Source organism: Lampetra planeri, chromosome 31, assembly GCF_965212315.1.
Source record: "Lampetra planeri chromosome 31, kcLamPlan1.2.h2, whole genome shotgun sequence".
NCBI lineage: Eukaryota > Metazoa > Chordata > Hyperoartia > Petromyzontiformes > Petromyzontidae > Lampetra > Lampetra planeri.
The window spans coordinates 8771018-8798080 of NC_136137.1; the positions used below are offsets into that span (position 1 = coordinate 8771018).

The 27063-nt window shown below is 54.0% G+C and overlaps 3 protein-coding genes across 4 annotated transcripts in view; 1 reads left to right on the forward strand and 2 right to left on the reverse strand.

The window, feature by feature from the left end:
• The window catches only part of LOC144729180 (CD63 antigen-like), a 28375-nt gene extending 17123 nt beyond the window's left edge, over positions 1–11252 (forward strand). The window contains exons 3-8 of one of the 2 annotated variants that reach the window (XM_078609216.1): positions 6797–6985; positions 7217–7291; positions 7677–7781; positions 9070–9243; positions 9357–9440; positions 9826–11252. In XM_078609216.1, coding sequence (XP_078465342.1) covers positions 6797–6985; positions 7217–7291; positions 7677–7781; positions 9070–9243; positions 9357–9440; positions 9826–9891 — 693 coding nt within the window. In that variant the 3' untranslated portion in view covers positions 9892–11252. Of the gene's footprint in view, positions 1–6796; positions 6986–7216; positions 7292–7676; positions 7782–9069; positions 9283–9356; positions 9441–9825 lie in introns of those variants that run through there. The other variant, XM_078609215.1, reaches the window with a different exon arrangement.
• Positions 11253–12811: 1559 nt separating this feature from the next.
• On the reverse strand, positions 12812–18119 carry LOC144729024 (uncharacterized). The gene is made up of 5 exons (XM_078608856.1): positions 17662–18119; positions 17102–17169; positions 15962–16189; positions 14547–14679; positions 12812–13991 (listed from the first exon to the last, which is right to left on the reverse strand). Exons 1-5 carry the CDS (start codon positions 18117–18119, stop codon positions 13058–13060), a joined length of 1821 nt encoding a protein of 606 aa, XP_078464982.1. The 3' UTR covers positions 12812–13057.
• A 163-nt stretch (positions 18120–18282) lies between these two features.
• On the reverse strand, positions 18283–26383 carry LOC144729179 (uncharacterized). Its single transcript, XM_078609214.1, has 7 exons — positions 25542–26383; positions 24979–25034; positions 23834–23909; positions 22939–23011; positions 21780–21944; positions 19415–19560; positions 18283–18627 (listed from the first exon to the last, which is right to left on the reverse strand). The coding sequence occupies exons 1-7, from the start codon at positions 25578–25580 to the stop codon at positions 18298–18300; spliced, it is 885 nt and encodes a 294-aa protein (XP_078465340.1). The 5' UTR covers positions 25581–26383; the 3' UTR covers positions 18283–18297.
• Between the last annotated feature and the right edge of the window lie 680 nt (positions 26384–27063).

The window sequence follows — 27063 nt, forward strand, 5'->3', positions numbered from 1 at the left end:
GCTGCTGCTGCTGCGTGTGATCCACATTGAAGAATTAGCGGTGTAATTTTTCAGCATTGGGATGTTTGGCCAATAGCAGTTACACTGTGTGTTTGCTTAGCTATGGCAGGAAACTGGAGAACTCGGAGAAGACCCAAGCGGAACAGAGGGAGAACATACACACTCCGCCACGGCGCTTCTGCCAGGCTAGGTGCATACTGACACACACTCGCACTGCAGAACAGGGGGATAACATACAAAGTCTACACAGAAAGATGTAAGAGTTGGCAATTGAACTCAGGTACTCTTTGCTGTGAGGCACCATTGCTATCGCTGCGCTGCTGCCACAATGCAGTCCTCGCATGGTGAGTGGGGTTGACGCATCACAAACCGACAAGGCGTGCGACGATTTCCCCTTGGGCAAAAAATATAGAAATTCATATTTCGCGATTCAATTAATTCCATCTCGTTTGTATTGTTTGCGTGTTCCGTCACGTTCCGTCTCGTTCCCTCCGCCTGAAGGCGACATCGGCGAAGCTAACAATTTGCACCCCTCGTCTGATAATTAATTGATTCTCAAGCGCGAGGCGTTGGCGCGGCCCTTGGCTGCGAGGGGGAGGGGCGCCGATGCCGGTGCCCAGCATGCGAGGGCCGCGCGGCCCGGCGATTGCCGCTGGTCATGGACCTTCGTGTCCGGGCAGCTTAAACCCGAGCGAGATGGCGAAGTGGGTAGCACACGTGGGGCATCTGCCAGTCACCTCAATTTCCCTTCGACATATTGTTACCTCAAAGTGCACTTAGCCTGGCACAAGCGCTGCGGTGACGTCACCTTCACTTAGTGGCGAATGGCGGGTATTGTCGGAGTGGTGGTGCAGTTGGTTTCACAGTTTGCTAACCTCCGTGACCCTATTTCGATTCCCAGCCACGGATAACATCAGTGTGTAATCTGTGCGTGTGTGCGTGGGTGACGGTAGTGTCACGGTTCGCACACTGCGCTCTGAATCCGGCGACCCGAGTTCGCTCTCAATTCCTGACCAACACCAGTGACGATTATTTGAATCAGTCCTGGCCCTTCCCTATATCCCCCTAATAGCCTCTACATACTTGTGGGGCAAGTTCTGTTAGCGAGCACCTGTGAAGGTCGGCACAACACAAGAGGGAGTTGGTGGCCAGCACCACACCCAGCCGTCTTTGTCTCCCTAGTGGTGATGGTGACGCACAGCACCAGGTTCTCATTTGAGGCTGAATTGACACACGTTAACACACACTATCATGTGTACAGACATGTACACATACAGGAACCCACTTCCCCACCAGTTCTGTGCTGATGAATGGGTTCTGCTTTTGACTGCACTGAACGATGTCACAATATCCCTCAATTGTGGAACCCAACTCGCTTGCGGTGGCTTGGCCAATTCAAATAGCCATTTTGAACACACGCCCGGACACAGTGGCGCATGTCCGCAATCATCTGGGCCTTTGGAAGCGAGGGTTGGTGGATCACGCGTAAGATTTGTGCGGTGCCACTGGTTTACCTGTGTGGCCAAGTGGTTTGGTTTTGTTGTTATAGCGTTCTAGTGTGCTGTGGCATGTGTTATGGGTTGCCACACATTTGTGTTATAGGCTTCACAGCGAAACCAGTGGTGGTGCCACACATTCACACGCACTTTCCTTCATGTTCCAGTTGGAATGGTGTGGGTAAAGTGGCTTCATTCCGAATGTCAAACAAAGATCAAACTTACAATCAACTTCGGCCAATAAGTTGCCTACGAGTAGGCTTTCCTGAATAAATGAATGTTATTTAAAATGTAATGTAGCCCTTGGCGATTTGGTGATGTGCTGGGACACATGTGCAGTATGGAGGTGGATGGAGGAGTGAGCAATTTGGCAGGGAAGCGTCGTTGACGTAGTCGGGGGGAGGAGGAAGGAGAAAGTTGCAATGGCTGGGACGTGGCGCAGGTTGGAGCAGGAGGCCAGGTCACCGACAGGGGCATTGGAGTGGCACCCAGAGGTCATGTGACCAATGGGAAGGAAGCTCTGAAGCCACATGTCGGTGGTGGCGGTGATGAAACTGTAAGAGCGGTCCTGGAAGGCCGTGTGGACAATGACAAGAGTAAGCCCTTGAGCCAGATGGTGGCGGCGGCGGCGATGATAATGTAACGAGTGAGGTCGGGAGATAACTTCCTTCACAACCGTTTTGGGAATCTGGCAGAAGGAAAGGAGTGATGGCCAGCTGTCGCTCCGTGAAGCGCTTTGATACGACAATGTTCCGTGCAACGACCGTTGGTTGGGTTTGAACTACGCGTGGAATTGTGGCAGTGCCGGTACATGACCAACGTCGAGAAATTTCCCCCGGTCTCCCCCGCTTCTCCTCCCCCTCCCGCACACTGTGATGGCGGAGAGGGTTTTGTGCTGAGGTATGAATGGGCATAAAAAGAGCGTGCAGGAGGCATTCAGGTCACCAGAAAAACTCCAACCAACTGCTCTTGTCAAGCGAAATGACATTTCCTTCCATTGTGATTCCGTTTGCACTGAATCGTTTGTGTGTGTGTTGGCGGGCGTGGTGCTGGCCACCCACCCCGTCGTCGGCCGTGCCGTCCTTCATAGGTGCTCTCTAACAGCACATGCCCCTCCAGTCTGTGAAGGCTACACGGGAGGATCTTTGTGTGTGTTGGGGAGCAGTCGTGTCGTGGTTAGCGCGCTGCGCTACAAACCTGCCGACCCGGGTTCAATTCCCGCTCGTGGGCAACACCAGTGACAATTATCTGAACCGGTCCTGGGCCTCCCCTAGTTGTATTCAGCCTCAAATGAGTACCTGGTACAATGCATAAATAACGCCACAAGGGAGACAAGGCGGCCAGGCGTGGTGCTGGCCACCCACACCATGTGCTGTGTTGGCCTTAATAGGTGCTCGCAAACAGCACTTGCCCCCAACAGTCTCAGGCTACAAGGGATCTTTATCTTTGTGCCGTGTATGTGAAATTTTGGGCCCAGGCTTTTGAAGCCCCCGATTACACCGGCGTTTCTCAACGTTTCTTTTTTGCACGTTCACATACACACGGCCCTCGTCGTCAAGCCGTGGCCGGATGAGTGCCGGTGGCCCGCTTCCGTGTGCCTCCGCCACTGCGCGGTGCGCGCACCCGGGAGTTCCACGCGTCACTGTCAGGCAACGCGTGCCAGCACGCGTTGACCGCAAATGCACGCTAGCTTGTCATCGCCCAAACAATGACGGCACCCACCCCATGGGCGCTCTGCCCCTCGTTTTAGCAAATGCAGTGCTGGATCGGCGAGGGGGGGCCCCCCGCCCTCGCAGCGTTGGGCGATTCGTGAGGACTGCGTCGAGCGTAGGAATCTGCGAGCACGCGGATTGACGGGGCGAGGTTTCTCGCTAACTGGGCCTTCGCCATTCTGCCGCCAACGCCGATTCTGCGCGTCCGGGTAGTAACCGCTGACTGCCACTGAGTTTGCGGTTCTTACTGAAGTCAGCGGTTCCCAAAGCCTTACAGACGGGCACAGGCTGCGGCATGGATACCGTGCAGGAACATCTGCCTTACTAACACAAATAAGACACAAAACATTGAGCTACGATACATTCGTATCAAATGTGGGTAAAAATGATCAATATGCCTGGCATCTTATCCGGATGAGAACATGCTCCTAAACCTATACCTGGTGTCAGGAAAATTAAACAGGTCTAATCTCAAACACAAGACAAAGCTCCCCCATATAGCACCTATGAATGCCACAACAGCACACGAGGGGGTGGGTGGCCAGCACAACGCCCGGTGGCCTTTGTCTTCCGAGTGCCAATGTTTACACGCTGTATCAGGTACTCATTTAAGGCTGAGTACACCTAGGGGAGGCTCAACCGGTTCAGATAATCATTACTGCTGTTGGCCATGAGCGGGAATTGAACTAGGGTCGCCGGGTTGGTGGCGCAGCGCACTAATAACTGCACTACCACTTTCCACACACAACCACCGCCATTCGCCACTATGTGGCGGTGACGTCACCACGACGCTTGTGCCAGGTTATGTGCACCTTGAGGCCACGTGAAGCGCACGCGCGCACGACGTTATAAACGTTTTTAGTGTTCGTCACATGACAATTGCAGATATATTTTAATGATCAGAGTTGGAATTTTTTGCCAAATTAAGTGCAGAACCAAATTTAATATAATTGTTTTTTTTGGAAGTCAATGGTTTAGACCATCAGCCCACTACACTTGCTTAATCATTAACCTGGTCTAAGTCTATGGGGTCTCAATGCGAGTCTACAGGTATCTGTGTAAGTCTGTGGCTCTCTGTGAGTCTACAGGTTCATACGTACGTCTGGTTCCATAAGTAAGTTATTGGTGACCGGGCTAAGACCATCAACTCCCTACACTTGAGACGAAAGTTTAATCAGAAACCCGGTCTACGTAAGTATGTGGCTCTCTCTCTTGGAGTCTACAGGTCTCTATATACGTCTCTGGGGGTCTCTTTGTGAGTCTACGAGTCTCTCTGTGAGTAAACTCAACAATTTTTATTGGTGACAGCTGAGACCACCATCAACTCACTCGACCTCGGACCCCGGTTGAATTGCAGGCGTTGGCTGAATCCCGGATAGGAGCCCAAGCTCTCAGCACCGTTGCCAGCTCAGCGTTTCTCCCGTGTAGGCCACACTTTGTACGTGACCACTGCTACGATTATTTTTACTCTTACGCGGCTGTAGCGTATAGTTGCTGACTCTTGTCCGAGGTCGGGTGTTTGTTGGTCATGCGGTTGTGGCTGTTTTATTTGGTCAGCGTTGCACTTTGCAGATAATCTGCCCGACACACGGAACACCTCTTGCCGTACGTCCTCCTGCAGTCAACCACACTCTCTTACATGGCAAGCCGAGGTGGACGCCTCGTGCGGGCTGCACATCCCAATCCCCACGTGATCCAGCAACCCTCTGGTCGCTGCGTTTGTACGAGTGAACTGCTAATACTCCAGAACCAATTCTTGTTCCTCCGTTTTTACGTGGACATTTTGTACTGGACCGTCTCTGCCTGAAGCCATGTTGCAGACGCGGGTGGGTTGATTCTAGGAACTTGAATTGTGAGAAGAGACAAGACGTTGGGAAATGAGTGACAAACAGTTACTCACCAGTGACTCACGGCCTACCCGTACCCGGCCGCACCAGGGTCGCAAACGGGTATCCGTACCCGGCCGAGTAGGGGTAGCCGGGTATCGGGTAGGGTACGGGTATCGGGTACCCGGTTGCGACCTCTGCTTTGTTGTGACCTGTAAACATATCTATACGCTTGCACACTCAGGAAACTCTCCCCAAGTCTCAAGACTTTTTTTGCAGGAGGGTCCTGCCAAGTTTTTGCGGTAGGGGGCGACAGTTGCCGCTGAACCGTTTTCCAGTCGAGTAACTTGCAGGGTCATGTTTCTAACATTTTAGTTTATAACATTTGTTAATAGCCTCTGCCAAATTTGGACCGTGATGCTGGCACGTGACGGCAATACTCTTTTTCGGAAGACGCCGCCGGATCTGTGCCGCCCGCTGTAAGGGAACCCAGACCGCGCGTAGGGCTCTGTACAGGTAACACGCGCTGCGTTTATTAATCGGGGCGGCCTGCCGGATTGCAACTGCAACGAGCGGTGAAGGCACTGCTGCAGGACCGTGCCACCCTCATAGAGGATGTGCGTGCAGCGTACTGGGTAGTGTAGCAAATCGCGTAGCATAGCGGGTTACGAATCAGGTTTTGAATTGGGTAGCGGTTTAATCTAGGTATGTTGAACTTCTTTCGCACCGTACGTAGCCAACCGTGGGAATGATGCGCGGAGGCGCCGGTCACTACCCATTGGGCTCTCACGACGTGCGTGTTGAGTTGTGAGCGTTTGTTTTACGTGATGTGCAAAGTTTATGCAAGTTCTATGCTAATGTTGCCTCCAGGCCAATCGAACAAACGAGCAGAAAACCTCCCAGACAGGTGAATCGAGACAGACGATGGAAAGGAAACGGACGAAAGGAGACGGATCGGACTTGAGAAACTATACAAACAAGAGGGCGCAAACAAGACTAAATGTCATTGATTCTGGAATCACAGAATATTTGTCCATTTTCTGTGGCGGGGTTGGGGGGGGGGGTTGTGCTGGGTGTGGTGGAGAGTTGCTGCCCGTGGTTGTCAAGTGATGAGTGGCCAATGTTTACCGTGCACAGCTGCCCGGGGGCTCACGGTGGCTCCTGCGTCAGCCACTCTACCCCCCCACTCACCCCCACCCCCTCCACACGAACACCCCCCTAGCGAAGCGCCAATCATGTCAACCTTCATAGGTCGGGCAGGGGGGGTTAGGGCAAAGGTCTCCCGTATAGCCTTAACAGACTGTTGGGGAAAGTGCTGTGAGCGAGCACCTATGAGATGGGTGGCCAACACTACGCCCGACCACCTTTGTCTCCCCAGTGGCGATGTTTATATACTGGCAACTCGGGTCACTGGGTTCAGAGAGTAACGCTCTAACCGCTGTGCCACGGCTCCCCACTGACCCAGCCAATGATGAAGTGCTCATGTTGTTGTTGGAGGGTGTGTTGATGGGTAGCTACTGTGTGTCGGTAGGTACGTGTGTATGTGTGTGTGTTGGTCTTTGTGGGTAGGTGCTTGCGAACAGTACTTCCCCCAAACAGTCTGTTAAAGGCCATATGGGAGATCTTTGTCTTCGTAAGTATTGCGTACCGCGTGTATTTTATCAGTTTGTTACGTTGTCCACTGCGGTGGCCTCTCGTACGTTCCCACCCGGCCAGCCACACGTACACATCCAGCTGACAGGTGACCGTGTGTGGCGCGCAGGTGTCCGGATTGGGCCTCGTGATCGTGGGGGCGCTGGCGCAGGCCAAGGTGGGGGCCTTCGGGAAGCTGTCGGACAACGCCACCACAGGGGCCCCCGTCCTCCTCATCGTCGTCGGCTCCATCATCCTCGTCGTCGCCTTCTTCGGCTGCTTCGGCTCCATCAAGGAGAACCGCTGCATGCTGGGAACGGTGCGTCGCAGGGCGTTCTGCCGTGCAGGGCAGGGTGCTCCCATGCAGGGTGCTCCACGCAGGGTGCTCCACGCAGGATGCTCCCTGCAGGATACTCCGTGCTTAGTGCTCTGTGCAGCGTAAGAATGGACTTGAATCGCCACTAAACCAGTAAGTCATCGCACTGCAAGTGAGGAACTGGTCTTGACATTCCCCCCCCCCCCCCCCCACTGCTCTCCCTGCGTGCCACAGTTCACGGCGCTGCTGGTGATCATCTTGCTCGTGGAGATCGCTGCCGGCATCGCCGCCTTTGTCTTCAAGGACAAGGTGAGCGGATGGGACGTTAGTTGAGTTCGCTTTGATTGTGTTCAACCCAGGTGAGAACCCAAGCGAGACCAGGGTAGAGTCTCATCTGCCATAGTGGCCTTGGGGGCGTGCGCGTGATCCCAACCCGAGTGATTTTGTGGCATCATTTTTCGAAGTTTGAAAATTTGGACGGCGAGATGCCGGCAGCACGCAACGGCCCGCTCTTGCGAATGATATCGCAAGCGAAGCGGGAGAGTGCATGGTGTTAACTCGGTTTTTCGCACGCACACGCGCCGCGGTAATGACCGTGGTCCGCCCGCCAGATTCTCGAACCGCGAACCTCCACAGTGAGCAGCAAACGCGCCGGTGCCGTGTCATCACCGCTCGCCCCGTCCTCTCTCCGCAGATCAAAGGCTACTTCTCCAAGGACCTCACGGACCTGTACAACAAATACTCCAGCAAGCCCAGCAGTGCCAGCGAGAACAAGGTCATCGACGACATGCAGCAGAAGGCAAGCGGGCCACGGCCACTCTCGCTACGACCGCCCCCCTCGGGGCCCACACGGCGCCGGGCTCTGTGGGTCCTTGGCAGCCTGGATTTGGACCCCTCCACCACCCCCCTCCCCTCCACCGATCACGGTCACCCCCACCCCATCCCACTTTCAGGGCCAATGTTTTACTTATTTACTTACCATGTTCTACTTATTCATCCACGAGAGCCACATGGAGTCACGAGGTTCTTTTTCATGACCCTGCCTGCTGCATTGGGTTTTTATTTGTAAGATGTGTTCAGCCGATTAACGATGATGAGTTGTGTTTTTTATTCAAGTGGAAAGAGGAAACCCGAGCACCTGGAGGAGAAAAGCCACGCCTTGTGCGAGAGGGCAGCAACGGCTTTATCCCCGTACAGATGGAAACAGATGGAGATTAGTCCACACTTTGCTTTACCGCCTTTTCCTGGGCGAGCCAGGGTACGGCTCTTCAACGCCCACCCACGGGAAAGGAGTTTCGCAACACCTTGTGCGGTGGTTCACCGACCCTCGCTGCTGCCTCCACAGTGCTGGGTTACAGGCAGCCACGCGCAGCGTAGCCAGCACGAGCGAGTCGAGAGACGCAGCCTCCACACAGGGAGGCCTTAATCCAGCTGTCGACTTACACAGCGCTACACGTTGTCGTCGTTGCTGTGATTCTCATCGCCTTGGCGATTATCCTGGATGGCACACGGTGAGGCGTGTTTGATGGAGATGTCCTCTATCACGCCGGGAGTGGCGTCCCAGGGACGCTCTGCATCTCTCAGTGGCTGCTGTCCCTGTGCGGTACAAGGTTACTCGGCACCTCATGTGCGAGCGGGCGTTAATTATGATAAGCACATTTATTTGACCAGCACCAGTTTTATGTCACGAAGCCAAAGCCTGTCGTGATGCCCGAGTGTAGAGCATTGTCAGTAGAGGCGATGATAGCTGCTGATGCTGCCGCTGCTGCCGCCGCTGCTGCTGCATAATCCCATTTGAGTGATTCGCGGTGTACTTAATTGAATTTGGCAAAGTTGGACCGTGAGGCCGGCACACAACGGCAGACTCGTTTTGAATGATGTCGCGGGATCTTTACCATCCGCTATCAAGCATACGGTCACATGGTGTTTTAAAGTTAATACCACCACCGTGGGTAATAACCAGGGAGACCTGTCAGGTTCGAACCGCGAATCCGTGCAAAGGGCGGCGGTGCCGCCGCTGCCGCCGCTGGGCCCAGGTTTGGCGCCAATTGAGAGGCGACGGTGTGTTCCTGTGTCCGCGCGTGCAGCTCAAATGCTGCGGCGCTTCAAACTACACGGAGTGGCTGAATTACAACGTCTGGAATCAAGATCCGGTTAACCATGGCAACACTCCGGACTCCTGCTGCGTAAACGTAACAACTGGCTGTGGCAAGGGCGAGGCAGCCAAACTGGTGCAGGACGTACATAAAATCTACACAGACGTAAGTAGACACGGGGTGGCGTGAGGAGACACGGGGTGGAGTGAGGAAACTGGGTGCTGTTGGGGAGACACGGGGTGCGGTGACGAGACATGGAGTGCGGTTGTCTTCCCCAGGCCTGTGTGCCGAAGCTCGAGACTGAGCTGAAGGATAGCCTCGTGTGGATCGGAGCCGTTGTTCTTGGCATCGGTCTGGCCCAGGTAAGAGGGCCACCCCACACACGCTGACCCCCACACGCTGTCCTCTATGCGGTAGTCAGTCAGGAGGCTCTAAGTGTGAAATGAACACTTTTTTTGTTTTACTTTTAGCTGGAGGCTAAAATTCAGACTGAAGGTTGTACAGAGATGCAGGAAAAACAGTGAGGCTCATGGGTAATGGGCGGGGGAAGTAAGGTGGCAGGGGCGGGGCCATAGCACCCACCCCAAAACTCCCTGCATCACATTTCATGACCGAAGGGTGAATTGCTAAACATTACAAGAGACGAGGGGCAGTCTTGAGTCACCGTGACGACCTGGCGACTCACCGTGGCCACCTCCACCCCCGCCTCACTGGCCGTGTGTGTGCACTGCCATTCTTGCGTTGCAGATAATCGGTGTCATCTTGGCCTGCTGCCTCATGAAGGGGATCAAGGACACGTACGAGACCTTCTAGGCCCACACGCCGCCACGGCCCCCGACGCCTGTCGCCCACCCCCCCCTACCCTCCCTCTGTCCTCATGTCCCCAACACCATACCAAATCCCACACTATCAACCTCCTTCACTATTAGTCCCTCTGGAGTTTGCCACCCTCCTACCCTGCTTCCCCTGAGCAGTGCAAGCGTTGCACTCCGCTCTGCGTTTGAGTCGTCTGTGAACACCCCCCCCCCCTGCAGGGCCAGCGTTACTTATCCCATTGGTCCCCGTGGTCACAGCTCAATTCGGTTCTGCCAGAGGTGGCACATCTTGCTTGTTGCGATCGCTGCGTTGTTGTTGTTTGCTTCTGCTGCTGTTGTGTACGGCTTTGTGAATAGCAACTTAATACCGCTCACTGTGAATGTCCAATAATAATAGCGACGGATTGTGCGTTAACTTGCTTGTCAAACAGCGTGAGTGCATACTGTGCTTTATTGACGGTGTAGAGATGTTGGCACAGCTCAAGGGTTGCTATCTCAAGGTGCGACCGTGGCCGCGGGTTGAGGGAGCAGGGGGGAGACATCACGGGGATATCAGACGGAGGCGGGGAGGATTGTGAGAGAGCGGGGCAGGGGTTTTGTGAGAGCGACCGGGCCATGGCCTCGCACTGTAAACACCAGCAGTGAGAAGCGAGCGAGATGTTCCATCGGTGTCATCGGGATTGGAGATTTGGATCAGGCTCGGCTATGCATTTTATGGCTTGGACCAATTTGGTTCGGGTTGGGCCCCCCCGATTCGCTGATGCCATCATAGAAACGGCTCTAGAGTTCGTCTCTCATTGGCTAGTATGCTTTCTCCCTGACCCCCCTAACCCCGCCCCCAACAGATTGCACTTACCCCTCCTGTTGCCAGGTGTGGCCGTACACAATTGCTTTTCGCTGCACGCATATTCACAGCCCCTCCATAGTGATGGCCAACCATGGCCCTCTCCTGGTCACGGCGGATCTAAACCCACAAACTCTACAGCTACCTCCCCATCTTCCTTCCAGCTGCTTCCCCACCTCTCTACCCCCTTATACGACTTAACAAAACATTCCAGCCTGTATAAGTAGACAAAATAACATAACCTCTTGTTTAGTAATATTTTCTCGTATAATTTGAATGTAATTGTACTTTCTATGCTTGCGTAGACTCTAGTGTCATTGCTTAAAACTATAGTAAGAGCTATATCTGTAAAGTCCCACGGGAAAATCCACATCTTGATGACGGTGGTGGCACGTGGCGATCTCTCCGAAGGTCGAACGTCTGCCAACGTGCGCATTGGATCTCGCATCTTCGTGTCGTGCGTGCCACTGTCCGAGACGGTGAGAGCGAGAGGAATAAATCTGCGGACCCATTGAGATCTGTTATTCAAGAACTTAACCCTCAGAGATTTATACTAGCAGAGCAGTACTGCACCGACTACCCAAAGATGGTCATGCACGTGGGCCACCCATTTTTCAGTAGCCATGTGGACTCGCAGTGGCGATTGTCACCGAGCATCGCCGCGGTTTGATAGACTCCCAACAAAGTCGTGAGTTCACATCCTGTTTGCGGGGGTCGACTCAGCCACACAGACCACCCCCCCCCCGTGTGCATAACCCCCATCACTCCCCTAAAATAAAACCGACTTTCAGAGTCGAGATTCGATTCCGGAATTCCCTTCTGCCACTGGTTGGGCCTGCATATCGACTAAATCGTAGCTGCAGTGTTCATGCGAATCCAACCTGCTGTGTCATGCAGTTGTTCGGTGCGTGACGCGAGCGGAAGAATGGGACTCCGTTGAGAGGCACTCGCTCTCACGACCTTAAGAGTGCCGCTGCTGTCGAGCTAACGCAGGCACCCGCCTCCACGCGGTGCCGAAGCCCGAGGTGTGCGGAGCACGGCAGTGCAAACTCAACCCTGGCCGGCCGTCTCCAGTGTGCATCCCTCCGTTTGATAAATCAATAATAAAGGCATGGTCTATTCGGGGTTGACAGCCGTCCGAGCCTCCTTGTGTGTACGAGTCTGTGGAGCCTTCCCCCAGGAACTTCGGTCTCCTCCCACACAACAAACTGAAGGAGCTTAAATGCCCTCAAGGATGCATCAAGCCTGGCATATGCGCTAGTGACATCACCGACGCTTCGTGGAAAATTCCGACTGAAGGAATCCATGTCACCTAAAGGTTTTTGGTGGGCTGGAGAAAAAATGCCAAACGAGGCCCACTCAGCCCTCTGCCCCACCTAAACTGCCCCCAACCCTTCTCAACCTCTGTACAGCAAAGTGTTGTGGGTTTAGTTGCACAAGCCACAGAGAGTAGTGTTTGTATGGTATGTGCCATGTGGTGATGTATAGCAGTATAATAGCAATGCTTTACATGGCGAGTGCCGTCAAATTTGTAAAGCGTGCAGATTTTCAAAGTCAACAGTTAACCAAGCTTTGATCCTATATTTGGATGTGTGGTCCAAGTAGTTTTGTAGGTGCAGCTATGTAAATAAAGCAGGAACTCAGAAGGTGCTTTGCCTTCAACTCTCCAGAAAGAGTATCGCGGAGATTGCAGAGCTTGGTCCAGCTCTTGCTGGGAGATCTCCATGACTCGGGTCACCTGCTATACCGGAGTACGTGGGTTAGATCCTGGACCCTGGTGATGCCTGTTGTATATCTGGAGCCCTACGTGTTTGCTCTCTCCCCATGGTGGTCATGTGGTTTTGTCCTCTGTTTAGAAACATCCATTTACATTGTTTGGCAGCAACTATAAATGATGCACACATGCGATGGATCAGATGATGTCGAGTTCTGGACTGGTGGCAATATTGCTTCTAAGGCAGTCCCGATGCACAATGGTGGTGCGTGCGAGTGATTTTTGTACCACAGCCCTCTAGATTTGTCTGTGGCGTGCACTGTGTGCCCCAATGTGATTCAAGTTACCGAGTCACAGATGCAGGTTAAGGAAATAGTTTTAGTATTTTTTTAGACAATAAAAACGCCAAGTCTGGTATCAAATCTAAATGATCATTTCACTTTTGATCAAGGTGCCAATATAAATTTTGATCAAACTTGGCGTTTATTTATAAACAAATCCAACATTCATTACCAATATACAAAATGTGTACATTAATTACATCTACACACTGCATTGAGCACTCGCGCACAAACCCCGTTCCCTTTCAGGGGGACCGGCATTCACTCACGGCCGGAGGCGCGACGTGAGCGCGTGCTGGAGCCGCGCTATGCTGGCATCAAGCGAGGCCAGGCCGTGGCGGAACGCATGGTCGTCGCGCGACGTGAATGTCGACGTCGACGCTAGCGACCCAGAGCCCACCGATGAGAAGCTCCAGTCAGGCAGCGGCCGCAGTGGCAGCAGCACGGGAGGGGGGCGGCACGCATCACTCCCCGCGTCGCTCCCCACGTCGACCTCCTCGCCCCCCACCTCAGCCCAGCGTTTCGCCAACCCTCCTGGGGGGCCCCAGCCGCCACCGGCACCGCCCGCCTTCGATAGGGGGGACGCGATCTCCGAGCCGGGGTAGCTTCCCGCGGCCGAGGGCCACTTGGCTGCTGGGGGAGCAGGGAGCAAGGGAGGAGGGTAGGGCGGGGGCTCGCTGCCCATGGGCCGGGCGGGCGCGGGGTCGAGGTAGTCTGTGTCGTCGTGGGTGGTGGACAGCGGCGTGCTCGAGCGGTCCAGGTGCGTGGCGACGACGCCCGAGGTCGCAGCGCTCGCGGCTGCGGCGGTCGTTGACGAGCTAGCGGCCGCTCTCAGAGCTTCTCCCGAGGGCTGATCGAGTGTAATCTGACCCCCGTGACCCTGGCTCCGGTCACCGTAACCCCTACTGGTCTCCACCGTGACACCTTGACCCGTGCCATCGTTACCCCCAGCACCGTGAGCTGCACCGCCCATGACGTCCCAGTGACCCTGACCCCCACCACCACCACCGCCGTGACTTGCGCCACCCATGCCTCTCTCCCAGTGCCGTGCAGAGCCGGGAGCCCCGTGCTGGAGCGGGCCCTGCGGTGTGGGTGTGGGGCGGGCGAGGGGCGGTGCCACGCTGGGGGGCGAGCAGGAGCCCGGCCGCACGTCACTGCTCAGCTCCGACAGCAGCCGCGTCATGCTGCCCTGCAGGGTCCTGCTCCGCAAACAAAGACAAAGATCCCCCATTGAGCTTTACCAGACTTGGGGCAAGTGCTGTAATGATGGCCAGCATGGCACACAAGGGGGTCGGTGTCGCCAGGACCACGCCTGACCACCTTTGTCTCCCCTGTGGCGATGTTTGTACACTGCACCAGGTACTCGTTTGACGCAGAGTTAACCTAGGGGACCGGTCAGATAATCGTCACTGATGTTAGCTGTGAGCATGAATCAATCTCAGGTCGCCTGGTTCAAAGCGCAGCATGCTAACCACTGCGCCACCACTCCCCACAGGCAGATGCACACATCGGAGTGTGTGTATCTGTATGTGGATGCGTGCCTGTCCATGTATCCACGTGCGGTCCATGTGTGTGCTGCGTCCCTGCATGTTTGTGAATATCCCGTGTGTGGCCGTATGTCCATACAAGTGTGTTCTTGTGTCCTTGCGCATGTGTTTATGCACATATCTATTTCCCTGCGAGAACGTCACCGTGTGTGTCACTGTGCGCATGCGAGTAGTGGACGTGTGTCCCGTGGGTCTGCATGTGCGTACGCTGAGAGTTGGCGCAACGAATGCAGCTCCTGCTCCCTCTGCACCAGCGCCGCGCGGAGCCCCTCGGCCTCATCACGCGACGCCTGCAGCTGCTCCCGCACGGAGCGCAGGCAGCACAGCGCCTCGTCCACCTCTACCGGGAGGCAGTGGGGGGGAAGGGAGAGGGCACACGGGGAGACGTGGGGGGGGGACACACGGAGAGACACGGGAAGATGTGGGAAGACACGGACAGGGATACAGGGGTGATGCAAGGGAGACATGGAGAGACACGACCCAGGGCACGGGGGGCCTGCGTGTGCAGCTGCCACACAGGGTGGCACCTTAAGCTACGCTGTCGACAAACACCCGAACGACGGGGCCTGAGATTCACCACTCGCGGCAGTGGCCCTAACGATGACAATCACCGCTTTTGATTGAGCGCCTTTTTCTGCTGGGGTGTCTTAAGAGCAGGTGTCCCAGTACGCCACAAGGTGACTCCGCACCTGGCCTGCAAACAGGTATCAGTCTGCCGATAGGGGGCAATGGTCGCTGCTGTGTGTGTGATCTCAATGGCGTCATTTACGGTCTCATTTTAGAATTTGGCAAGAAGAATTTAGCCCATGACGCCGGCAACAAAATGGCCTATTCTTGCGAATGACGTCAGGATATCTTTAAATTATGATCAACACACCCAGAGTGATAAGCTGGGTGGGCCAGCCAGATTCCAACCGCGAACCTCTGCAACAAGCGTGGGACATGCCATCACTGGGCTGCATTACCGTGTCGTTAAACGTGGCCGAAATCGCGCAGTGGATAAAATAAGGCGCGCGGCCCTCCAGGCCGCGGGCCCGGGAGGAGCTCGATAGCAAAGCCCTCGCGTGGTCTCAATCAGCGTGACCTGAACACCAATTCAGTGCTCGCACAGCGGCGAGACACCTCTGCGCGTTTCACATGTGGATAGCGCGATTCTGCTTTCCTTAAATGACTATTTGCAGCTACGTTTACTACGCGAGGAGAGCCGATCGTGTTACGGTCGCGTCGTAAACATTCATGACCACATGGGTGGCAGTGCAGTGGTGACACTCGTGCCTCGCCGCAAGAAGTTGCTGAGTTCCATTGCCAACTTGGGCACCGTTCTGCGTGGCGTTTGTATGTTCTCCCCCTGTTTTGAATGGGTTTCTTCCAGGTACTCCGGTTTACTTCCACAGCTAAACCCACATGCAGTGTAATCGGTGTCGTCCAAAACATCCCCAATGCTGTCAAAATTCCCCGCAAATCACTCAATTGGGATCACACAATCAGAAGCAACATTGCCCACTATTGCGAGAAACAGGACCCTCCTGAAAAAGAGCGAGGCTTCCCTGGACGAACAAGCGGAGTCACGACCACTAGTGACGAGCCGCTCGTGTAGTGGTATTCACGCCAACACGACGCACCCTCACGCACGCGCGCTGCCTCCTCCTCCCAGTGCGCCGTCCCCAGGCTCTCGGGTCCTCTCGCCTCCGTGCCCCCCATGCCCTCCCTGCCGTCGGGTCCCGGCCCCCCCCATATTCGGCCGAGCTGGCGGGAGAGCTGGTCGTGGCGCCCCCGCTCGGCCTGCGTCTCCGCGCGACTCCGGCTCAGCTGCTCCTGCAGCGCCGCGTTCGCCGCGCGCAGGTGCGCCACTGAAAAGACACGCGAGGGAGACGCGAGGGACGCGAGGGAGACACGTGAGACGCGAGGGAGACACGTGAGACACAAGGGAGACATGTGGGACGCGAGTAGGACACGTGGGACGCGAGGGAGACACGCGGGAGATGAGGGAGATACGAGGGAGATGAGAGACACAATATGAGGTAGCACAATGGAAGGGACATGAGAGATACAGCTTGAGATGTGAGGACGGAGGCACGACACGCATCTCACCCCACGTGTTGCCAGTCGTGCGACTGGCAGCGCAATGTCACGAGATGCAGAGGCGTTCATTAAGAACTCTTGTGGTGAGCTGCGACTTGGGAGGTCACTCATTCTCAGCACTAGCGGCACACCGTCTCACACTCTCCGTAAAGAGCATTTGTTTGCAAGCCGGTGGCAGTGGTGGCTACTACGCTGTGCCATGCCCTGTAGTCCATCGCTATGGAGGCAACAGCAAGGGTTGGTGGATCACACAGACGTTGGGAAACTCCCTTGCCGCGGATGGCACCGAGGAAGTTGTTGAAATTATCCAATATCAGTAGACCCGAGAAGCTGGTGATGATCTCAGCCTGGTCACCACTGGGTGCACAAAAACAACCACTTAATTTAGCTGAATTACAGTGGTTTGAGACTGTTCTGTGACAAACATTATTCCGAGTAACAGGGCAGGTAGGAAGAGCTGCTCCTAATGTGTGGATCAGAGGCCACTTGAAGAAGGGATCTCAGAGGTGGCTCTGCGATATCCGCTTCCGTGGGCCGTGCTCTAACAGTGAGGGGTTGCACTGCTCTGCAAAAGACCCGTGTGGTTACACCGTCCGTGACGTCGCACCACCGCTGAACGCACGATCGCGTGAAGCCAGGGGATTTTGCGCCGTGTTTGTAGGGCAGGGGGCACCACTTACACTCGGTGTTCGAGCCATGGTCCGGCCGCTCCCTCTCCCTCAGTTGCTGCGACAGCGTCTGCACGCGCCTACGCACAATACACGCAGTGTACAGAGCGTGCTACGTGGTTTCAAGAGACACGGCACAAATTATACACCAGCTGCGCACATGGAATCGCGTCGTCACGAGAACGTAGGCAGACGCGCACTTATAACTCCGATGTCCCACGGCCTCGACCGTGACACCCGGGTGTACGGCCCGCGTAGACTCGGCAAGCGGGTCTCACCGCCACAACTCTCAGATGCCCTGCCAAGGGTGTTTGCTGCAAGCTCACCCTTTGGAGCCCGAACGTGCAGAGCGAGCAACGACCCAAACGTAACACAATGGTTGTGCAGTCATTGGAGACCGAGCTGAGAGAATCTGTAGTGAGCGATATAGCGTGGTGGTGAGTGGTGGATAGTGTGACGCGGTGGTGAGCGATGGTGAGCTGTGGGTACTGGCGAAGTGCTGTGGTGAGCGGTGGTGAGCGGGGGTGAGCGGTGGCGAATGGTGGCGGCGAGCGGTGGTGAATGGTAGATACCGGTGGAGCACCGAGTTCTCGCTTCGCATGAGCGCCAGGGTGCGTGAGGGTGACCCCGGCGACCCCGTGGGCTGCGGGAGCATTGCCTCCGCCTGCTGGTCGGGCTCCGGCATGGCTGTCGCCAGCAGCACCACGCTGTGCTCCAGCTCTGCCAGCAGGTGCACGCACGCGCGCACGTCCTGCCGCGCAAGCAGCTCGCGCAGCTGCGCCAGACCGCGCGTCACCACTCCCGCTCTCCTCGCCGCCTCCCCGTGCCCCCCACCAGCCTGCGTGCCCCCCGCCACCGCCTGGTCCGAGCCCACGTCGTCGCTGTCGTTGTCCAGGCCATCCCGCTCGGCTCTCCCGTCTGCGCCGAGCACCGTCACGGGGCCACGGTGGCCCCACGCCGCTTGCTCAAGGAATCTGCGTGGAGGAGACGGAGCGGAAGCGTACGGGGTCACGGGGCGCTCCATGAGCATCACGGGATGGAACAACGTGTACTCACACACTCTGTAGTGCAGGGGGAGAATGTACCAACTCCACATAGGAGTTGGTAGGCTAAAGCCTACGTGTTAAACTCCACACAGGAAGGCGCCCGAGTTGGGAATAGAACTTAGACCTTTATTGCCGTTAGGCACGAGTGTCACCACTGTGCCGTCACCCGACGTGGTTGCCTTGGCAGTGGCCGCACCTGTCCTGGGGCACGTCCTCTTCCCCACTGGCGTCCGTCGTCACTCGGGCCTCCCACTCGGGCTGCAAGGCCATGAAGCGCGCATGGGCCCCGTCAGCCCGCGCCAAGTCAGCCCAGCGGCCCCCGGCCCAGGGCGCGCCACCCTCGGACGTCGGCGGGAGGAGAGAAGGGGCCATGCCACGCGATGCCGTGGCCGGCGTCGTCACGGCAACTGGAGAGGTCGCCGCGGTCACCATGGCGGTCGCCGTGGAGATGGGGACGTAGGCGGAGTACGCGCGCTCGCTGCTCGTGATCGCCTGCTCGCACGGGGCACAGAGGCGGTGCGCATAACCGCGGCTTTTTGTTGCCGTTTCTAAATTAGTGGCCGAGCACAGAACCCAAGGCCCAAAACGCCAAGTGGCCAGCAACCAACAACACTACTGAAGGTGCAATAGAATCCCAGGTCTCCCTTGCAAAATAAGCTTATCTCACGAAGCTCTGAGATCAAGGCAATATATGTGATTATTCCTGGCCTCGTATGTCATGTGGCATCTTCATCTGGCCTGGGCTTCATTTAAATCAACTCGCCCTATTATTTTTTAATCACGGTTCTTGAGCAGACACAATGCCCCAAACGTCCAAGTGTCCAGCAACAGACTACACTATGAACGTGTAATAGGTAAGAGTGTAATACGTTTCTTGAAATGAGCGAGGTTATTATTGCTAACAACTTGTAGAAAAGAGATGACAGATGGAGCTGTGCGAGGGAAGAGACTGTAAGTCTGGTGCTCAGGAGGTGGGGGCCGATGGTGGGCGCATGCGTGTGTGCGTATCCATTTGTGCTTGCCTGAGTACGTGCATGTCCAAGCGTGTATCCACGTATGAGTGTATCTGTCCATGTGAGGACATCAATGTACATTAACCTGTGTGCATGTATGTTCGTGTGTGCGTGCATGCGCCTGTGTGCGGGGGGGGGGTGCGGTAGGAAGTTCAATTCCCGCTCATGGCCAAGATGAGTGGGGAATATTTTAATCAGTCCTGGTCTTCTCCTAAGTCGATTATGGCCTTAAATGACTAACTGGCGTAGCGTGCAAACATGCTCACTCGGGGACTGCTGTTGTACGAGTGCCCTGGCGTGGCCGGCGGCGTTGTGGGCTTGGTGGCGGGTGGCGGGGCACGTGGCGGCGAGGCGAGCGTGGGCGTGGAGGAGGCGAGACGTCCGTTGAACGCCGTGCTGCCACCAGCTGCCACTGAGAAGCGAAGCGGGCACAAACCACGCGGTGGCGTTAACGGAGCAACGCAACAAATTTTTCTTGCAGTTGGTTACATGCCTAGACCTGACATGCAGCTGCATTTACATTCTATAATTTTAATTTGTAACATGCGCAGTTTCCGTTATATCTCGAGGAGATGAATTATTAAAAGGCGCGAGAAAGCTAACCCACTTGTTGTACTGCCATCACACCATGGGAATAAGCCATGAGATAGAGACCTTGACGCCCACGGGTTAGGGAGGGAGCTTCACAAATTGAGTGATCCACCAACCCTCTCTGCCTCCAGTGCTCAATTACAGGCTTGCACCGTGAGCTGTGATCTATCCACTGCTAGCTAAAGGCCTACCCAAGCCGTCACAATCCCTCAATCCTACAAGGCAACGTTCCCTCGAGTGCGCTGCCTCCCTCAGCTGCCTCTCCATCACGAATCTCGTCATTCAGCAACCACCCCTTCTAAACCAAATGTTTTCATTTTCCTTGAATTATGAAGTTTCCTTTGCACTTGGACGTTGGTTGCTGCATAAATACATGAATATTTAATTGATCTGAATGTCACAGGGTTAATGAACAATCCCACATCTGGTACAAACAAGCAATATATATGTGAGTATATAAAAAATATAATTTTGCACGTGAGTTTTCCAATATTATAATCATTGTCCACTTCGTGGCTGGAGAATGAATCATGTCGAATTGGTTCTGCATGTAGAAACAGCAAATCATAGTCTCCACAGGTGCAAATGATTGAATCTCACAGGTGATGGGTCAAATCAACCAATGGGCTGGAAGCAGTGATTAGCCCAAGTCTGCCCAGTTAGGAGGATGCACTGCGAGAGAGGTTGCAACAACTGGAGGACGATGGACCAGGAGGACATCAGGTGGTCAGTCAGGGACAAGAACTATAAAAGATGAGGGTGTCTATGGGTAGAAGAGAGTCGAATAGGGTTACCCCTCTGTGTTCAGGGAGTCTGGTGGGGGGAGCCAACTGAGGAGCAGAGGTGAGCGAGTACGGGAGTGGTTGGGCGTGGCCCAGAGTCCCCATGTGCCTGCTTTGGGTGTCCTGCTACGTATCTAATGTTGAACTTCTTTCACGTGTAATCTCGGAATGCTGTTCCCACCATCGCAGCGCAATCTTGGTAAATACCCGAAGACGTCTTGGTTTAAAATTTGATACACAAATGGGGGGCAAGGGTCCCGAGGACCCCCACATGGGCCCTGGGGTCTCGCACCCGAGCCTCCTGTGAGACTGTATCAAGCTTTTTTATTGAATAATTTGGGGAATTTTATCTAGCTTAGATCACAATGGGTAGGAGCCTAGAGTATGTGGGTCTACGTGAGTATATGGCCTCTGTTAGCCCCTGGGTCCGTCAGTATGTGGGTCCTCTGCAATTCTATGGGTCTGTCAGTCTATTGGTCCTCTGTAATTCTATGGGTCTCTTTTAGTCTATGGTCCTCTGCAATTCTCTGGGTCTCATGGCAGTCCATGGGTCCTCTAATTGTGGGTTTCAATAGCAGAGTATGGTCTCCAAATGTAAATCATGGAACTTACAGCCCTTTATCAATCCACCGCTGAATGTAAGAGACATTACCCATGTAGTGTTGGTCACGGGGTGTTTGACCAATGGTTCACCATGGCTGATCCGTGCAGGATATATTGGCTTACTACAGCAGACTCCTATTATTGAAGGATATTTCCTTGCCTGTTTAAAAGTACAGAAGTTCTACTCCACCATGGCGCAGTGTTATTGCGGCCACAGCCCTTGATACCACCACCACCGCACCGCGACCAATGCGTTCTACCCCCTCCACCAGATAGCGCAGCTACTACACAGTTGACATAGCGACCTCGAATATCTCCCCTGACACCATGCCACCACCTGCTCTAATACTTCCCCCTTGGTGGCTGGGACTTGTGGAGACCATTATCTCGGTAACTGGCCCTCATGCGGGCTCCAAAACATGCCCGACCTAGCGGAACCTTTTCTGCCCAAGCATATCTACAACACTCCTACTTGTGCTGGTGTCAAACAACCCAGAACAGCCTGGGTGTGCCTATCAATGCAACCATCTTTAACACAGTTACGTCATGACACGCAGCACATGACGGCGAAGCGCAAGCACATATACAATCCTTCTCTGCCCCCCCCCCCTTTACGGTTCTATGAATAATTATTAGCCCATCGGCGAGCACTTACAAGTCTCTTTCTTGATGGCGGGGGCGCTCGTCCTCCGGGGCTCCGCATGGGCCTTGCCGACTCCGTCCGCTCGCGTCCTTGACAGCGACCTCTTAGCCCGGGGCCTTGAGGGGCCACCGGCAGAGGACTTGGCGGGGCGACGCTGGGACATGGCCCCCTGCGGCCCTGCATCATCACGCAGCAGGGAGGAACAATGTTACAGTTAGACACCAAGAAAAAAAAAAGCGGCTCTAACACCACTATGTAGGTTTTCGCCATCGTGCTGTAACATTACACTCCGGTGTTTTCAGGATGTACCGCGAGTTGTTTGGAACTATTTCTGGCTTAACGCACATAGAATAGGCCGCATGTTGGGCTAGGAGTATAACTACAAACGAGAGCTAAAGTTTCCCTTGAACGCTCCCTGGTTAGGGGCTCTTGTGGAGCTGTTAATCGGCCATGGTGGTGTTATAAATGGAGGACGGTGAAACTGGAAGTCCGTGTGCGTTTGTGTCACCGTGCATGAGTGTTCCGCGCTGCGTACCGGAAGCATCTGCCAGCAAGTAGAGCGAAGCATCAAACGTGCTCAGAGAAAGTAAATTAATGTATTGACTTTTAGGAGTGCTGCGGTAGCGCTCTTATGACAGCACGGGAGTGACTGTCATATTAAATGAATATCCACTGCAGCGATGTTACTTCAGCGAGACGCCAAAGTCACTTTAAATGGGTTGGTAAGGAGGATAACGGAGCTCTGGTTCATCTTATTCAGCATCTGACCATGTTAGATGTTAAACCCACATGGCCAAAAGTTGTTTTAACATTACTACCAAATCAACAGACCCTAATCTCACCTAGATATCCGCCCGGTAAAGATGTACCTTCCTGGGCTTGGTTGCTAGGCCGCAGCGGGTACAAGGAGAGAAGATGCAGGCAGGAGAGCGTGGCAATAGAGGAGATGGAGCGAGATGTTTGGCCTACACTAGCTGCCTTGTGTATTTGCCGGTGATATGATGAAGATGATTAGGAGCGTGCTTTGTGATTTTCGTCTAGATGGGAATTTCTGAAGGGAAAAGGTCGGCAATGAAAGCCAGGATGCCCTGGTCAGAGTGTTCTCAGGAGTAAGTGTGAAGGTTGGTGACCAGTGACGGGGCGCTCCGGTAACGGTTAACGCAGTACTCACGTGAGGGCTCTGTGAGCAGGAAGTCCTGGAGCAGAGCAGCGCAGCGATCCAAGCCACGGTGAATCACAGCCACCTGCCGGAGGAGACGCACAATTACAGTACAAGTTTCATTATGAAACATTTACCACATTCAATTGAGGGCGACCCAAGTAAAGGAAGGGGTTAAGCTGGTGTCATTAACATAAAGAAGTGGAAAACTCTCATTGGGCCCTGTCGTCCATAAAGAGAAGACAGGAGGGAACAAAAGACAACATTTTGCAAATCTATCAAGCATCGGGACTTGGACCACCGTTCTGAACTCCCCCCACATAACGGCTCAACTTTGGAGTTCTCCTTCTCATATTTTTTTGCCAACCTCTCATAATAAGAGTAACCTTGCTCAATTCAGGAAACCTATTACACTTATCTGCTACAACTTTTAAAGTGATGTTTTGGGCCTTTTCAGTCTGTGCTTGGCAACAAAAGACAACACAGATAGGCACAAGGGCGGCAGTGGCCACAAGGCAAGAAAATTGTGTATCATTTTCACAAATGACAAGCAGTGGATTCTCACACGCACGGATCAACAATCAATTGTAACTCTTTTTAACTCAGCGGGACCAAATGTAACGCACTCTCTCGCCGTCAAAGAACGGAGATTGAGTGATGAGCGTTGAATTGTTGCATTGTAGGATCGTGAAGGATGGTGGTGGTGGCTTGGGGGCCTTCATCTAGCAGGGGATTGATGGTGGCAGGTGATGATGATGAGCACTCATGAGGACCATTGGGACAGCCAATAAAAATAGGTGGGCCAATTAAATTGAAACATCCATTTGGGCAAATTAGGGTTCATCCACGAGTGACAGCACGCCCAGCGCTTGGGGTCAGTTGGACAACGATTATAAATCTGTCGCACCTGGTCCTCGGACTCGGTGGAGTAGAGCGAGTATCCCGAGTCTGGCGACACGGCCCTCCTGCCCAGGCTGCTCGACCTGCACACACAAGGCCAGGGGATCGCAATAATAATCTCAACTTGTCAATAACAATCTCAACTTGCCACACATCAAAATATTTATCTATACTGGAGGAACCCGATGAGTAATAAAACACTTTTTCACAGATGATAGTGGGCACTTGCTCCAGAGCCGCGAGGAGGAACCACTAACGAGCAGGAAGGTACCAGCCACACGGTGAGGAGCTATTACCAAATGTTGGCATTGCTCTGCACTCCTATTTTATGTTAAGGTGTTTTCAGCCTACTAATGAGTCTCTATATGTGTGGGAAAAAACCGAAACGCCCGGAAAGATGGACATTAGTCGACATTTTGCTGTACCACCACCATGTGAACAAGGGTGTGGCAACTTGACACCCACAGGAATAATCATAATTCAGACTTATACATGTACAGCACCCTTCAAGAGTGGAGTATTCGCTCCCTCTCATGGGCTGTATATGTGAGGAGGAACCGCAGACAAGCGGGCCGGAGCAGCCACGCGATGATCCAGCGTCAACAACTGGCCATGCTCTCTGGTTTCCTCTATATAAAGATGCTATGGTCCAATTGAATGTTAATACACGTTGGAGGAAACCGGCGCACCCAGAGACAACCCACTTGTGCAAGGGGACAACACTCGATCCCATGTAGACGAAACGGGTGGAGTCCACGTTTTTGCTGTACCGCATTCTCCTGGCAAGCCAGGCTATGGCTCCTCCTTGACGCCCACCCACGGGAAAGGAGCTTCACATCATCTGTGATCCACCAACCCTCGCTGCTGCCTGTAATCCAGTGCTGAATTACAGGCAGCAGCGTTGTAGGACAGTCTCTGAGCTGCAATCAACCAATGATTATGTCGATGAGATCTACTGTCTGATATTCACAATTGCACCCAATATAAAAAACCCACGTCTACAGCTACCACCACCCGACTTAACACGTAGCAGGTTTTCACAGCTAAAATTTACGATTCATATTTTTTTTGGGGGGTTAGGCCACTAAGTGATCTGGCCAAATCTGTGTAGTGGCCGAGTGATGGGTCTGCATGGCTGAGCCGCTCATCCACCTCCGCTTGCCGCCCTTGTGCTTGGGGGGTCCGCTGAGCCTGCCAGACGACACCATCTACACATGGGACGACGACAAAATATCCCATCAACATATTGTTTGTATCGTCAACAAGTAGCGTCTAATGAAGGCCGGCAAAGCACACGAGGGGGTGGGTGGCCAGCACCACGCCCGGCCACCTTTTAACTCCACATTGGCAATGATTACACATTTCACCAGGCACTCATTTATCGCTGCTGATGTATTTGCTACTGCTTATCACTATGCTGATTACACTACTGCGAATGCTGATGATACTACTACTACTGCTAATGGTATTACCGCTGATACTACTAATGTTGCTGCTGTTACCTCTGCAAATGCTGATGCTCCTGATGATACGACTGTTTATGATGCCGATACTACTGTTAATGCTGCTTCTTTACGATATTTCTAATGCACCTGCTGATGGTACTAATGCTGCTGATGATGCTAATGCTGGCTCTGACGATGATAATGATAAAAACCGGTGCTAGTGCTGCTAATGATGATGATGTTGGTGGTGGTGATGCGAACTCCTCTCACCTGGCCAAGCGGCCTGTGTCCCCCTGCGGCCCTCGGCATCGCGGGGCGAGACGAGGCCCGGGCAGACGAGAAGGGGGGCACGGGGGGCCACACAAAGAGAGGAGAGGAGGCAGAGAAAGACGAGAAGGGGGGTAGACAGAGCGAGAAAGAGGGGAGAGGACAAGGCGTGTAGGGAATCTGAGGGTGTACAGATGGCTATGGAGTAAGGTTGTATATAGAGGGGAGAGGACGTATTTGAGAGTATTGTACAGAGTAGGGAGGGTGTACACTAGGGGTGTATTGACTAGTCGCGAGTATAGAAGCAGTTGTGTATAGAGTGGTGTGTATAGTTGTGTATGTGTATAGAGTATGAGTGGTGTATAGTTGTGTGTATAGAGTACGAGTGGTGTGTATAGTTGTGTATGTGTATAGAGTATGAGTTGTGTGTGTGTGTATAGAGTATGAGTGGTGTGTATAGTTGCGTTAAAAAAAGTATAAACGAGTTGTATGGCGTATACTAGGAGTGCAACTTTGGTATAATAATAGACAGCAGAGTAGAGTCTGTTACGGGTTGGAGGGAGCAGGATCGGTGGTGTAGCTACTGCTGCTACTGCAGCAATAGCAGCTACAGGGGCGCACGTAGCCGGACACTTTCTCCCTGCGCCTCTCCTCCTCCTCCTCTAACCCCCCTCCTCCTTCTCAGTCGATCGGCATCTGTCACTCGCCGCCAAGGAGACGCGATCCCCATTCACGCGCCTCGCTCCGTCTCCTCTTCAGGAACTTCAACTCGGCGCGGCCACAGCGACAACTCCACTCGAATGAACCGCCAGCTGAGCCGCACCACCGCCCTACTAACAAAAACCCTACACCCCCCCTACTTATAACCTACCATCATGACGTCACCGAAAAGTAGTTCGTCTCTGATTGGGGGCGTTTTTTTTCTTCTAAAGGAACGCGCGGTTAAGTTTTTTTAGTTTTTATTGAACGCGTTTTGTTTTTGTATTTTCGAGTGAGGGGCGTTTGTGTCCTGCCGGGGTGGAAAGTGTTGGCAGGAGGTGGAGGAAGGAGGGGGGCGGCCGTGTTGTTTGCAGGCGCATTGATATTAATCTGCTGGGTCACGTGATTTGGGGGGGGGCGTCTCCCGCCAAAAGCGAGCGCGGCTCGCGCCAGGGGGTGGGGTGAAGGGGAGGGGTCGCGTGGTGACGTCATCTCCCGCCAATCCCCGCCCCCCCGCGCGCGCCTCGTGGCGTCCGTCGCCGTGGCAACCCCTTGGCAAGTGCCATGTGGGTTTCACAGCTGATGATGGTTGCTTGTGTTGCAATCGAAACGTCGTGAGAATTTTGTTTTATTTTTATTATTTTATTATTTTCCATCGACGTGACTTTACCGAAAGAATCAAGAATATGAATCCCTGCAGTCACGAAAGCTTTAAATCGAAATTGAGTGCCCTACCTGGTTAGAGACAACTTCAGACCTCATTGGTCAACCACGTGTCCCCTATAGATCCCAACGTGTATCCTACAAAGTCCCGTCACAAAAGGGT

Bases quoted from the DNA above. Each gene is read 5' to 3' on its own strand.
- LOC144729024 (XM_078608856.1), bottom strand. From the start codon at position 18,119: ATGCTCATGGAGCGCCCCGTGACCCCGTACGCTTCCGCTCCGTCTCCT. The intron at 16,190-17,101 runs GTAAGTGGTGCC...GTGTCTTTTCAG, and splicing joins CCATGGCTCGAACACCGAGT to TGGCGCACCTGCGCGCGGCG. The intron at 14,680-15,961 runs GTGCGTCGTGTT...GCCTCCCGGTAG, and splicing joins GGCAGCGCGCGTGCGTGAGG to AGGTGGACGAGGCGCTGTGC.
- LOC144729179 (XM_078609214.1), bottom strand. From the start codon at position 25,580: ATGCCGAGGGCCGCAGGGGGACACAGGCCGCTTGGCCAG. The intron at 25,035-25,541 runs GTGAGAGGAGTT...TCCCATGTGTAG, and splicing joins GACACAGGCCGCTTGGCCAG to ATGGTGTCGTCTGGCAGGCT. The intron at 21,945-22,938 runs GTGAGTACTGCG...GTGATGATGCAG, and splicing joins CCTGCTCACAGAGCCCTCAC to GGCCGCAGGGGGCCATGTCC.